The sequence below is a fragment of the Pleurodeles waltl genome, chromosome 9, assembly GCF_031143425.1.
Source record: "Pleurodeles waltl isolate 20211129_DDA chromosome 9, aPleWal1.hap1.20221129, whole genome shotgun sequence".
Taxonomy (NCBI): Eukaryota; Metazoa; Chordata; class Amphibia; order Caudata; family Salamandridae; genus Pleurodeles; species Pleurodeles waltl.
This window is the reverse complement of record NC_090448.1, coordinates 97,503,430-97,516,442: the sequence shown is the minus strand read 5'-3', so window position 1 is coordinate 97,516,442 and position 13,013 is coordinate 97,503,430. Positions and strand designations below refer to the sequence as shown.

Below are 13,013 nucleotides of genomic sequence, written 5' to 3'. Positions count from 1 at the left end.
CTTATTGCTATTCTACTGTATCCTGCTATTGGCTGCCACCAGCTGTTCTTCCAATCAAACCTGTGCGTGGTTCTCTCTAACGTATCCAGTGCTCTCTATTTCCTCTATTGTATCTATGCTTATTTAATATCCCGTTTCCCTGTTATATTCCCTGCTTGTGATCCGTTTTCCTTTCCTTTGCTCTGCTGCCCCCACCTGATATTCTTTATTAACTGCTGCCTGGTTGCTATTTGTATCCAAGTTAATTTTGTATCGAGACCTCAGCTGTTGTTTTGTCTAGTAGAATTGCTCAGCTGCCTGCGGAATGTATTGTTTTCCAATTCATTAAATTATGCAGAGTGGTCTCACGCTATTGACTGTTTGCTAATCCATTCTTCCTTCCAGGAAGTGCGTCAATTAGAATGTTTTATTTCTGAAAACTACTCTGGTTTGTAATATTCCATACGTTATCTCCTATACGCATTCTACATATAGATCAATATACTTATTCTACATTTTCCTTACATTGACACAACCTTTAATGCAGCAGGCTTTACTGTGATAACAACATTTATGAATGCAGCACATGTGAAAGCAGTTTAGCTCATTGCTCGTTTTCCATTCTGATGGTCAACGTCCTTATTCACCATTATTATAAAAATTCATACTAACACATATACATCAGTGATGAAACGAATAATTCCAGAAATCCCTTCAGTGTATCATTCCCCGTGATAATCCCCCCAATTTGGCAGGTATATCTTTTGAAAATGTCTGCAAAGCTCCTGCAGTTCTTTGCAGTAAAATAACATATGGCGGAGAGGCAAAGTTTCTTCTTCAAATGGCATATACCCTCAGCCTGAGGTATTCCATTTCTGCCATCACCATTCTGTTTGTGGTCAAGAGCAGTTACATGTTTCCAGTTTACAGTTCTATCACGATTGCTTAATGGCTCATTTAAGGTGGGGACCGCGCCTTCGGCCTGGATGCAAGCAAGCTGGCTTCCCCTCTTAAAGAAGTGTTATGCTGATCACAGTGTGATAGCCAAGTGTTGGCCAATTTCATTGCTTCCTACACCCCCGTATGATTTTGGAGACATGTCAATAAAAAACGTTAATGCTTTTTAGAAGACTAATGTTTATGACAGTCATCAATCTGGTTTCAAACAAGGATACAGTATTGAATCAGTGCTCATTTATGAACTAAATGAAATCAGAATTTGTTTTGATTCTGGTAAGCCTGCATTTCTGATCTTGTAGGACCTGTCTGCAGCTCTTAACATGGTCTTCCACAGTACTTCAATACACAGGCTGCAGAAGGTGGAAGTGGTTGGCTGAGCTCTTAACTGGATCTATTATTTTCTAAAGAATGGAACACAAGATATGGTGGGCCTTCATTCGAATCTCAAGAGAAAAATCCTCCATGTGGTGTTCCTCAGGGGCTCTGGTCTAATCGTTTAGCTTCCTACACTTTGCCTATGTAGATGACACACATGTAATCATTAGACTACAAGAGGACTCTACTTCACTGAAAATAAGATTCATGAAAGGCATGATCGAAATTTCAGAATACATGGCGGGCAATTCCTTAATTCTGAACTCAGCTACAACTGAAGCATTGACTTTTGGAGGTGTCTCATTTACGAGGCTCTAGCAGCACACTGCGCCACCAGAATGTCATTTTTTATGCTCCGGTCGCGCAGTGTGCCAGCCATACTTACAAGGCCATACTTACAAGCCACCTTGCATGGCTTTTCATGGCCTTGTAAATATGGACCCCTTACATGCATAACACTGCATGAAAGGGGCGTTCCATTGGTTTTGCTTGGGGGGGTTCCCACGCAACACCCATGGAACCCAAAGGAATCTGATGCATTCCCAGATTTACAGGTCTGGGAATGCGTCCGATTCCTATGCCACCTCAGGGTTGGCGTGACGCAGCAGGGAGAAATATCTTTATTTCTCCATGCTTTTTCCTATTTCTATGTGTGCCATTTTCTGATTGTTTTTGTGCAGAAAGGTATGCCTTCCTGCACCAAAATCAATCATCCCCACAACGCAGGCACCGTTGCACCATAGCAGAGGCTATCTTTTCAGTTTGTGAGGCCTCTGAAATAAACTTCCCTTACCGCTTTGGTATCTGCCTTTTAGAAAACATCTATATGCTTTTCTTTTCGAACATTACGTTTTTTGTAGTAGTAAAGTTGTATCATTCCTGCTTTCTTTCAGTTCATCTTCAGGTCACCTAACTTTGGGTAGCAGAGAGCTTTAAAAACTACAATAAATCAATCAAGTAACCAATCTCTGATGCTTTGTAATGAACACCTCCTTTTGAAAAGACTCAACACTGGTTTCGCTTTGGGAGCTCATTTTTTTTCTCTCATGTTTAATCTTGACATTACCAAATCAAGATAGAGTACACTCGCCTCCTAATTTTTATTCCTGTTCGTGATTCACTTGATTTTAAAATCCTGTAAAGCGAGATTGTGTTAGCCTGCTAGGTCCAAGCAACATTTCTTCTAGTCTTTGCTCACTCCAGAGAATTCTCATGTTTCTGGATTCTTCTTTTTGCCCGGCTGCTGCTGTATCTTGATCTACCTATTACCTCTAAAGGTTTTGTTTCTTCTGAATATTCAGTTTTATTGAAGTTTTCTTCAGTCTGTTTTCGCAGCCTGTCCCCTTTATCTGCAGTCTAAGGCCCTCATTATGAGTGTTCCTAAAGGTGCGATATTTATCAACTCAATAAAGTCCGACTCCAGAGAGTCACAGTGATATTTATCAACTCAATATTAAGTCCGACTCCAGAGAGTCACAATTTATTGAGTACAGCATGTGGAAGAAATGTTAAAAAAATAGTGGAATGGTGTGCAGAATTAACATGTAGGCATTTGAAAGAAAATACGTGCTTTGAAATGCAAAGAAATGTAGTAGGCAGTCATATTTACGTTACTAGCCTTGAATATCTGAAGCAGCATTTTCTGACAAGCTGACGTGGTTCAAGTGTGTAAAATGTTATTTTCCCTGACCATCCCTTAGGTATATTTTTCACAAGGCATAAATAATGGTTAAATAAAACGTTTTTGTTTAACTCTGCAAATGTTTGCATTTACACAAAGAACGCTGTAAAGAATAAGCAATTTGTCTTTTAGTGAGGTAACATATATGTTTGTACTCAAAGATGCAGTTTCTAAAGCCAAATGAAGGGTGAGAAAGCTCAGAAAGGTAAACATTGTATTTGATAAAAATGTTTAATTTGGCATTGTTGTCTGTGGACTATTGAATTCCTAGTGAGAGGAGGAAAAGTGATCCAGTTCCCAGAAGGGCATCAAAAGCTGAATGGTTGACTGAAGAATGAACAAGCAACAAGCTTGAAAAACTTTGATTATAGTGTCTATAACAATGCCTGTTCCTCGATTAGAACACTCCACTCATGCCACCTTCCTTGCCCCTGCCATTTGCTGCTCATGCTGGCACTCTGAGTTTCCTGAAGCTCTCTTTATTCGAAGTTTTGCTTTGATTACATATTGAATTTGAGCTGATATTATTGCCAAGGCTTTGGCTTACTGATCTCTCTAACTGGAACTCTTTATGTGTTCCAACTGACATCTTTTTCTATCCATTTTCGTTTTCAGAATAGGGATTATTTCCTTCATGGAACACAATTAATGCATTGATTATGATTTATTGATTGCTTATTTTGATCATTGACTAAACTAATGATTGATATTGATGAAAATAATCATTGACTCAATAAAGATGAGCTGCTAAAGATTCGATTAATAAAGCTTTTAAACTCATACTAACTCTCATTACTCACTGAGAAAATAATTGAAAATGTGATGATAATGGATGGTTAATCTCAACTGACAACAAAGTTCCATTGGCCCAAATCTTTGATCGATCTTCACCCTCAGCCCACCAGATCCACCCATTGGCCTCATGCCTCCTAATTCAAATTTATTTTTTCCCAGGGTGTGCAGTTAAATAGGTACATGTATGTAAACATCATGAAAATACTGTAGCACTAACACTGGGAGAGAGACACAGATTGTGACAGTGACATCGGGCATGAACGTGAGATACTGATTCTAGGGTGGAGACAGTAGCTTAGACATAGACAGTGGGACATTGACCCCCAATACTGACACTTGGGCACTGTTACTGATAGGGAACATTGCAACACTGAAAAATGACCAATGACATGGGGAAACAAACAAAGGATTTAGGATACTCACACAGGGACACTGACAAAGAAACGGGGGCATTGGCAGAACATTGTGACATTGCAACCAACCTGGGGACATTCACACCAGGGCACAGAGATGAGATCAAAGGCGTAGTGACAAACACTAACACTGGGATACTGGCAAAGAGGAACCGACAACTGGATAAATCATTGACACAAGTACCTTGAGACAGGGTCACAGACTTTTGGGAATGGCACTGACATGGGGCCAATGAAACAGGTACATTCACACCACCCACAACCAAAACCACAATCAATAACACTGGTACCACAACCAATATCACCAATGCCACCACCATCAATATTACCAGCACTTATACTACAGATACCACCAACCACAAGCAGTGCCAATGCCACAAACACCATCAATACCACCACCACCACCAATGCTACCAGTAACAACACCAATACCATCCAACATCACCACCAGCAACGAGCACTATCACCATCAATACCAACAACAACAAAAACAATGCCACTACAAATACCCCCAAGATAAATACCATCACAACCAGAAATCATTATTACCACCAACATCTCCATCAATAACGTCACCAATACTAACAATATCACTTACACCACAACCATAAATTCTGCCATCACTAATATTACCAACACCACCACTAGTGCCACATCATGACCAATTTTACAGATACCACAATAATACTACTACCTTTATCACAATATCACCCCTGTAAATACCACCACCACAGATACTACTCCACCACTACTATCGGTGTCAATAGTACCAATACCTCAATCACAATAGCAGAACCAAAATTATATCATCACCCACAAAACCACCACTAATACTACTACCAAAACCACAACCACCTACACAAGGCAGAATACCATCACCAAAAGAACCACCACTAGACACCATTGATACCACCACCACCAATACTATAATCGATGAAACTAATGGCATCACCAATCTGTTCCACCAGTACCACAACCAATACCATAAACAAGGCCACCATCACCAATACCACACCTCCACAACGAGACCAACACCCCAGTAACTATACCACATAACCACCATCACCAATATCACAACTACTACCACCAATAAAATCATTAACACAAATACTACTAATACCAATACCTCCACCAATTTCAACATCCCCAATAAACAATTTAACACTAATATGATGACCACCCGTGCAGCCCCGACCAGACACAATATCATCACCAATACCATACCATCAACACCACTGCTGTCAATAATACCATCATCAATACCCTCACCACCAGCCTCAATACCACCACCAATACAACCCTCATCATACAACACTTGTACAACTACCACAGATAGCTCAGTCACCAATATCACCACCAATACACGTACCTGTTCACTTCACTACCACCAATACCACCAACAATGACACCACGAAGGAGGCAAACACCAACATCACAACACCAGTACTGCAAATACCACTGATACCTTTATCACCAACATTACCGTGTTTAACACCTGCGCCAAAGCCAAACAATCCAGTATCACAATTACCACTAATACCATCGCCATCAATAGCAGCCCCAATCTTAACACCACCCAAATACTACTATCAGTATTTAAAAGATGACCACTAACACCATCACCACCAGACACAACAGTAACACCAACAGACACCACCAATACTGCTACCACAACCACGAATATCACACCACCACTACCAATAATGCCAATAACGCCACAACTCTACATCTCCCACCCCAAAACACCAGATCACTACTACCAATCTCTCCACCACAATAGCCACCACCACTAATACCACCACTGTAACCTTGCCACATGCGCGATCCCCACCACTACCAATAACACTCCACCAATACTATCACCTATACCACCACCAATACACCACACCAGTCCCACCACTACCACGAATAGCATCATCTTCAATACTACCAACAGTAAAACCTAGACAAATACACCTCTACTAAAACCATCACCACTAATAACACCATCAATAACATAAAAATCTAAAAAATACCACCAAACCCTCCAACCTGAACACTGCCATTACCACCACCTAGAAACACTATCAAAGATCCTACCTTCAATAACACAAATGGTACCAAGACCACCAATTGGACTACTAATAATACCACCACCAGCAGCTGGACTACAACAACACTGATTATGAATCTCCAAACAGCCCTCACAGAGACCACAGACCATCCAGAACACCACTGCAAGATTTATGTTCGACCACTCATGCTGCACCCACACCACGCCGCACCTCAGGAAGCTTCACTGGCTTCCAATTCACAAGCACAGCCAATTCAAATGTCTCTCACACACATACAAAGCTCTACAAATCACAGGACCAGTGTGTGCACATTCTCTGCATCCACAAAAGCAAAACTGCAGGCCACTCGTTCTCCTACATCACACCCAAGACATGGAACTACCTCCCTCAAAACATCAGAGCCTCACCCTCCTCACTTCTTGAGGTGCACAAAAAGCTGAAGACCTGTTTTTTTGTATAAGCACCTTGAGGGCCACATAACTACTCACCTGCCCAAGACCCTGGATGCTCTCGGGGTGATTAGTGTGCTATACAAATCAATATAACATAACATACCACCAACCAACACCAAAATCATTATAACTAACAATCTTACCACTGCCATCATCAATGCTACCAGAACCAGCACCACTATCAGTATCACTAATACAATACAAAAACCACAGGACCAATACCATCAGCAATGGTATCATCATTAACAGCACCGCTACTTTCAACCCTACTGATGCAAACTACAATATACCACTACTAATATTACCACCAACTGCAATCCCACCATCACTACTACTAAATACCTTCTTAACAGTACCACCACAAATACCATCACCACTGCAAATATCACCATCAAAAACACTACAACCACCATGGACACCACCACCAGACTAAATACTAACACCAATACAACCACCTCAAGACACTACCAATACTACTGTGAGTACAGTCACCACCAACTAATAGGGCCACTAGTTCCTCAACTGCCCCAATATCGACAATACCTCTCCACCACCAATGCTACCAACATCAATACCAAAATACCTATGCCCCCATCAACGTCCCCATCAGCCCAAGGCATACCAGGTTCTGAAACTCGCATATGACGTTCATCAGCTGAGATTGTTAAGCTAGGTGTTATTAGTCAATGTTCTTTTCACATTAGTACACATAGGGGGTCATTCCGACCAAATGACCGCGGGGACCATTCTAACTTTCCCGCTGGGCCGGCGGGCGATCTTCAAAAGATCGCCCGCCGGCCCAGCGGGAAAGCCCCAGCAAAGATGAAGCCGGCTCCGAATGGAGCCGGCGGATTTGCTGGGGTGCGACGGGTGCAGTTGCACCCGTCGCGATTTTCAGTGTCTGCCAAGCAGACACTGAAAATCTTAATGGGGCCCTGTTAGGGGGCCCCTGCACTGCCCATGCCAGTGGCATGGGCAGTGCAGGGGCCCCCACGACACCCGTTCCCGCCAGCCTCTTCCTGGCGGTGTAAACCGCCAGGAACAGGCTGGCGGGAAGGGGGTCGGAATCGCCAGCCTCTTCCTGGCAGTGTAAACCGCCAGGAATAGGCTGGCGGGAAGGGGGTCGGAATCCCCATGACGGCGCTGCATGCAGCGCCGCCATGGAGGATTCCCCCAGCCGGGGGAAATCCGGCGGGAAACCGCCGGACCCGGCTGGGCGACCGCAGCTTCACAGCCACGGTCGGAATACCTGATGTAGCACCGCCAGCCTGTTGGCGGTGCTTCCTCCGGCCTCCACCCTGGCGGTCTATGACCGCCAGGGTCGTAATGAGGCCCATAATGTTGAAGACCATCCCCTCTTTCCCTAATTGTGGCTTCCATTTGAATTTAACTCCCAGCTGTGAAGCTCTTGCCTTCCCCTCATGGGTCTCCCCACCAAGCGAGGTGTATTCAGCTTTCCTGATTAATGGACGGTCTTTTTTATTAAGAATCATGGCTTTCTTGCTCTGTAATTGAAATGGCTACCCGTGGGAAAATAAAATCTATAATCTAGATTGCCTTAGGAGGATGGGAGGTGAAATCTCTATAGTATATAAAGAAGACTATAGCTGATTGGTGTTCCGACTGGTGATCTGATTGGAGCAGAGGCCCTCGTGTACTGCCTCACACTGATTCCTCCAAAATCTCTAGCAGGGGTCCTAATTTGGAGGTCGATTGGTCCAACAGGCTTCTTCCTGAACTCCCTGGGCAATACTCTGTCTCATATGGCACTGAGTTTTTCCCTTTTTTTGCACTAGTAGATTTTAATATCCACATGAACTATTCATCTGAAAAAGAGGTGATCACTATGCTGGACATCATGTCATCTTTTGACCTTATTCAGTATGTCTCTAAACCCACCGACCCAGCAGCACATATAATTGATCTGGTGTTTTCAAATGCAAAGGTGCGATTGTTTGATCCTCTCTCTACAATAGGCTGATCATGTTTTAATTAAGTTCGGATAGCCCACTACGCCACAGGCAAGAGAACAGCCAAGTCAAGCTCCCTATTCATTTAGACCCTATAACAAGGTTAAACAGATTGAGCTCCATGGCTTAATGAAGGAGACTGCTGTCACACTTTCCAGATTTGTTGAGGCAGATGCCATTGTGGTTGATAGTTGGATCCAAAATGTGGTTACAAATCTTGCACCTGTGTCTGTGTAAACCTTGGTGAAGCAGACCTTCTAGACTCTGGCTTATGGAAAGTGTAAGGGGGGGAGAAACAACACTAAAATGCTGAAAGACGCTGGCGTAAACATCATAAAGAGGAGGATAAAACCATCTGCAGGGATGCTCTATGGAAGTATCATACCTCTTTTAAAAGGGAGAAGAAGCTCAACTATGAACGAAAGATTGATGCAGCAGATAATAGACCCAGAGAAGTTTTCAAGGTGGCATAAAAACTAATTTCACCTACTCAGTGTGTCACAAGCATGTGACCTCCTGCCAAATGGTGTGAGTCTCTGGCTTCCTTGTTTAATAAACTTCTTAACATCCAATCTGGTCTTAATATACCCCTCTGCATGATGCAAGCCTTACCAATGGTTAGCAACTGAAGTTGTGGAGTGTTCACTATTAACCTCTGACCCCATTTTCTTGGAGGACACAATGACGGCTATTCGGGACCTTAAGTCAGGAGTGCCATCTTATCCCTCCCCCCCCCCCATTTTTTAAGGATTGGGGCACAGGCGATTAACCATATAGTCAACAAATTACTCAATGACTCTTACACAGTGGTAGTTCAGTCAGCCTGCAAACAGGCCAAAATCCGCCCTCTGCAAACAAACCATTAGCAGACCCTAATGTGGCAACTAATTATAGGACAATTTCTCTGTTCCCCGCTGTACCTAAGTTGCTGGAGAAATTTGTCAACCAGCAACTTTCATGCACCCTGGAGTCTAATGATCTTTAAAACCGAGTCAATCAGGTTTCAGACCTCCTTTTAGTCCTGAAACTGCCCTTCTTGGGGTAACAAAGCATAACAGAGATACTCTAGGACTGGTATTCACAGCATCAGATCATGCATGGACCTGGGAAACTTGGCAGGGCTGTCAATATCACACCAATACCACTCCTATTAACTGGGCCAGCTTTAGCGCTGATAGAGCCAGCTCCGAGAGACTTTCTTGGGAACCCCCTTCCCAAGACCTCATTCTCCACAAATTCCCTCACTACTTCTCTCCAACAGTGCCCCTCATCTCTCCATAGCCCCGCTCTGACATACATTTCATTTTTTTTACAGAGCTACTCAGAGTTCACTCACACGTCGTTCTGCAATCCGCATGGTACACAGGGGCTTATTTACTACCCTGTGCGCTGCTGGTGCATCACTGTTTTTGACACACCGGCGGCACAGGCTGCAGGCCCATATCTGAAGGCCACTTTGTGTGGCTTTTCATGGCCTTGTAGATATGGAGTAAGGCAGTGCAAATCGCTGCATTTACTTACTCTGTGTCAAAGAGGCATTCCATGACATGTGCATGGGTTTTCCCATGCAACACCCATTCATTTTGACCCATTCCCAGACTTACAAGGATTTGCAAACCTGAGATTGCGTCAAAAGCCCACAGCTCCCCAGGGGAGGCGTAACGAGGAGAAATAACATTATTTCTCCTGGTTCTTGATTCTTGGCAGAATGCTGCACACATACAAGGAGGAACACGCCTCCATTGATTGTTTTTGTCAAGGAAGGTGGCCCTTTCTTCACAAAAACAATCATTCCTACAATGCAGACACTCTTGCACCATGGAGCTTGGCAGCCAATTGTGCAGGAGGGCAGTGGAAGAGGACAGGAATGTGCCGTATCTCATAGATACAAAACATTCCTGCCCTTTTCTTTTGATGCAGGGCAGCGCTGCAAGAAGCCTTGCATTGCTGCCCTGTGCTAACATTTTGCAAATAAGGCCCACAGTCTTTGCAGGAAGCACATTAACCCTCTCCGCTAATTTATAATGAGTCAAAACTGCCAAAATTCAGATATTCACCAGCACGAACATTAATCATCAGAGTTATCTTGCCGTTTTTTTTGCTGACTGTAAATTGCTGGATATACAAGGAAGTTTACATACTTTTAAACCCATAAATGATATTTGAGCATAGAGCCCCCAGCGAACTCAGCGTCAGGTGCAGCTGCACAGGTCGCACCGTTTTAAAGCCGGCACTGCCTACCAATAGTACCACCACAACCAAAACCTTACCACCAGCATCACTGCCACCAACAACAGAACCATAAATCTGCAAACCAATAGGACTATCTTTGATTAGCTATCCTACCGAAGAATCATTCTGCATGCCTTTGTTTTAATACTCTAACACGAATCCCTGTGCATTGCAAATCCCTGTTAAAAATAACGCACAAGATGGGCCACACTTGGGCTGACCCAGTCCCCGACAACTGCACTTTTAAATGTGCCTTTCTGGCCTCACCCGCTTTCTTCTTTCCTTACATACTCCCCATCCTCCCACACACAATTTGAGAGCCCTTGAGCTACATGCCTTCAGTATCCGGCATCGTACATAACACCCTTTCTAAGTAGTTATTTTTCACTTCTACCCTGAAGATGTGACCCTCATTTCCACACTTCAAGAAGCAATCTGGAAAAAAAGCGATTTCTCACTCACTCTCTAAGGATGAATACCCCATCAAGATGCGTCCCTCGGATACACACCCAAATCCCTGGGAACCTGCCCCAGAAAAATGTCTCAGACAGACAGCTGTGCAAAAATGACCAACGGGAGGTAAACACAATACGCGCTGGGGTTGAAACGTGAGATCCTCACGTCACAGAGACAATCTTTAGTCTTACAGGCTTTAAATTCATCACAAAAGTGCATCTACTTTAACACCGGAAATTTAAGAGAACCCGGTCTAAACAACAAAGCACATGCAAAAATGCCCGAGCCAAATAGCCTGAGATTGTGTAAGTGAGAAATTACTCGTGTCCCTTTGAGCCCCTTCCCCTGCTAAAAAAGCTCCTTACCGTGAGCCTCACTGCAGCACGGCTTACATTGTGGACTGAGTCCACTGTTCCAGGAAGATACATTCTTAAAGATGTCAAAGTATTGCTTCATTGAAGAACAACGAGATTAGGATCGCAGGAGGTAAAGCTTCTGCGACATTAAAAAGAGATTACACAACTCCTTCAAATGCAACAGGATGATGCGCAGGTAACCACTATAAACAGTCTGTATAGGGGCGTAGTTTAGTCAGTGACACTAGGGTGGGGGGGCGGGGAGGGTGGAATGGGGCTGGTTTGTGGATGTCACAGTCACCAGTTAAAAAAAAAAAACATTAAAAAAACATTGGTCTGCAGTGTGTTGGGGCGAGATGATGAAGGTTCAGGACCAGTGCTTAATTTTAGCCAGTGATTTCCGATGCGGGGCACCAGCACTCATTTTTGGGAGCCCGCACTTATTTTTCTGCCTCAAGCATTAACTGCCAGCAAAAGACACGTGGGAAAGACCGAGGAAGGGAAAAATGAAAACGCATCACAAAGGGAGTAAGTAGAAAGCTGCAAGAGTGAGCTGAAGGGGCAGGGAGTGCCTATAAATAAATCAAAGAGGCCCGAGATTACTTCAGTATTCTGTGCTTGCACATTTAATTGCAGCAGCCCTGTGTTTCAGAAGAGAGCTTTGGGCACCGGCACGTTTTTATTTGCAAATTAAGCACTGTTGGGGATGGACTGATACCAAAAGGGACAGGGTCAATCATATTTGCATTAGGTGTGTCTCTCCCTATAGTGGCACAGTGAGCAACAAAGGATGGGTTGGAAAGTTACCCAATCAATAATCTGGTCAGACTATTTTAAAGCATTCATCTCATCACATTTTGGGTGTTTGCCAGTAGTATGCCAGGAGAACTTAAGACTGTTGCAGCTTTCCAGGCCTACTACTATCAATGTATGTGAATTCCAAAAGGTTGTAAATGTGCACCCATTCAGCATGTACTTCTTTGGTTGCAGATTTACTACTTTTTTGGTAAACTGGTCAATATATATATTTATGATCCTGATCTAAAAAATAAAACAGTTAAAAACTACCAAACTAAGAATGCATTTGAGGGGTATCACCCCCCAAACACCCCACTGAAGCTACACCCCTGCCTGTCCTACCTCAGCCTAGTAGTTCTCTATGGGAATTAAGACTATGGTTACGACCAATACAGCAGCCCAGAGTCCCTGCCCTGGTAACACTTATTTTAAATGTATTGTCACTGCATGCAATCTTCTTTGTCTCTGCTACAAGAAGCCTTCATGGTACAG

At 43.5% G+C, this 13,013-nt stretch overlaps 1 protein-coding gene across 1 annotated transcript in view; it reads right to left on the bottom strand.

Annotated features, from left to right (window-relative positions):
• IL5RA (interleukin 5 receptor subunit alpha) overlaps positions 1–11,818 on the bottom strand; it is a 295,593-nt gene extending 283,775 nt beyond the window's left edge. The window contains exon 1 of the mRNA XM_069206360.1: positions 11,733–11,818. Within this exon, the coding sequence (XP_069062461.1) occupies positions 11,733–11,795 (63 nt within the window). The 5' untranslated portion in view covers positions 11,796–11,818. The remainder of the gene's footprint in view (positions 1–11,732) is intronic.
• Positions 11,819–13,013: the final 1,195 nt, after the last annotated feature.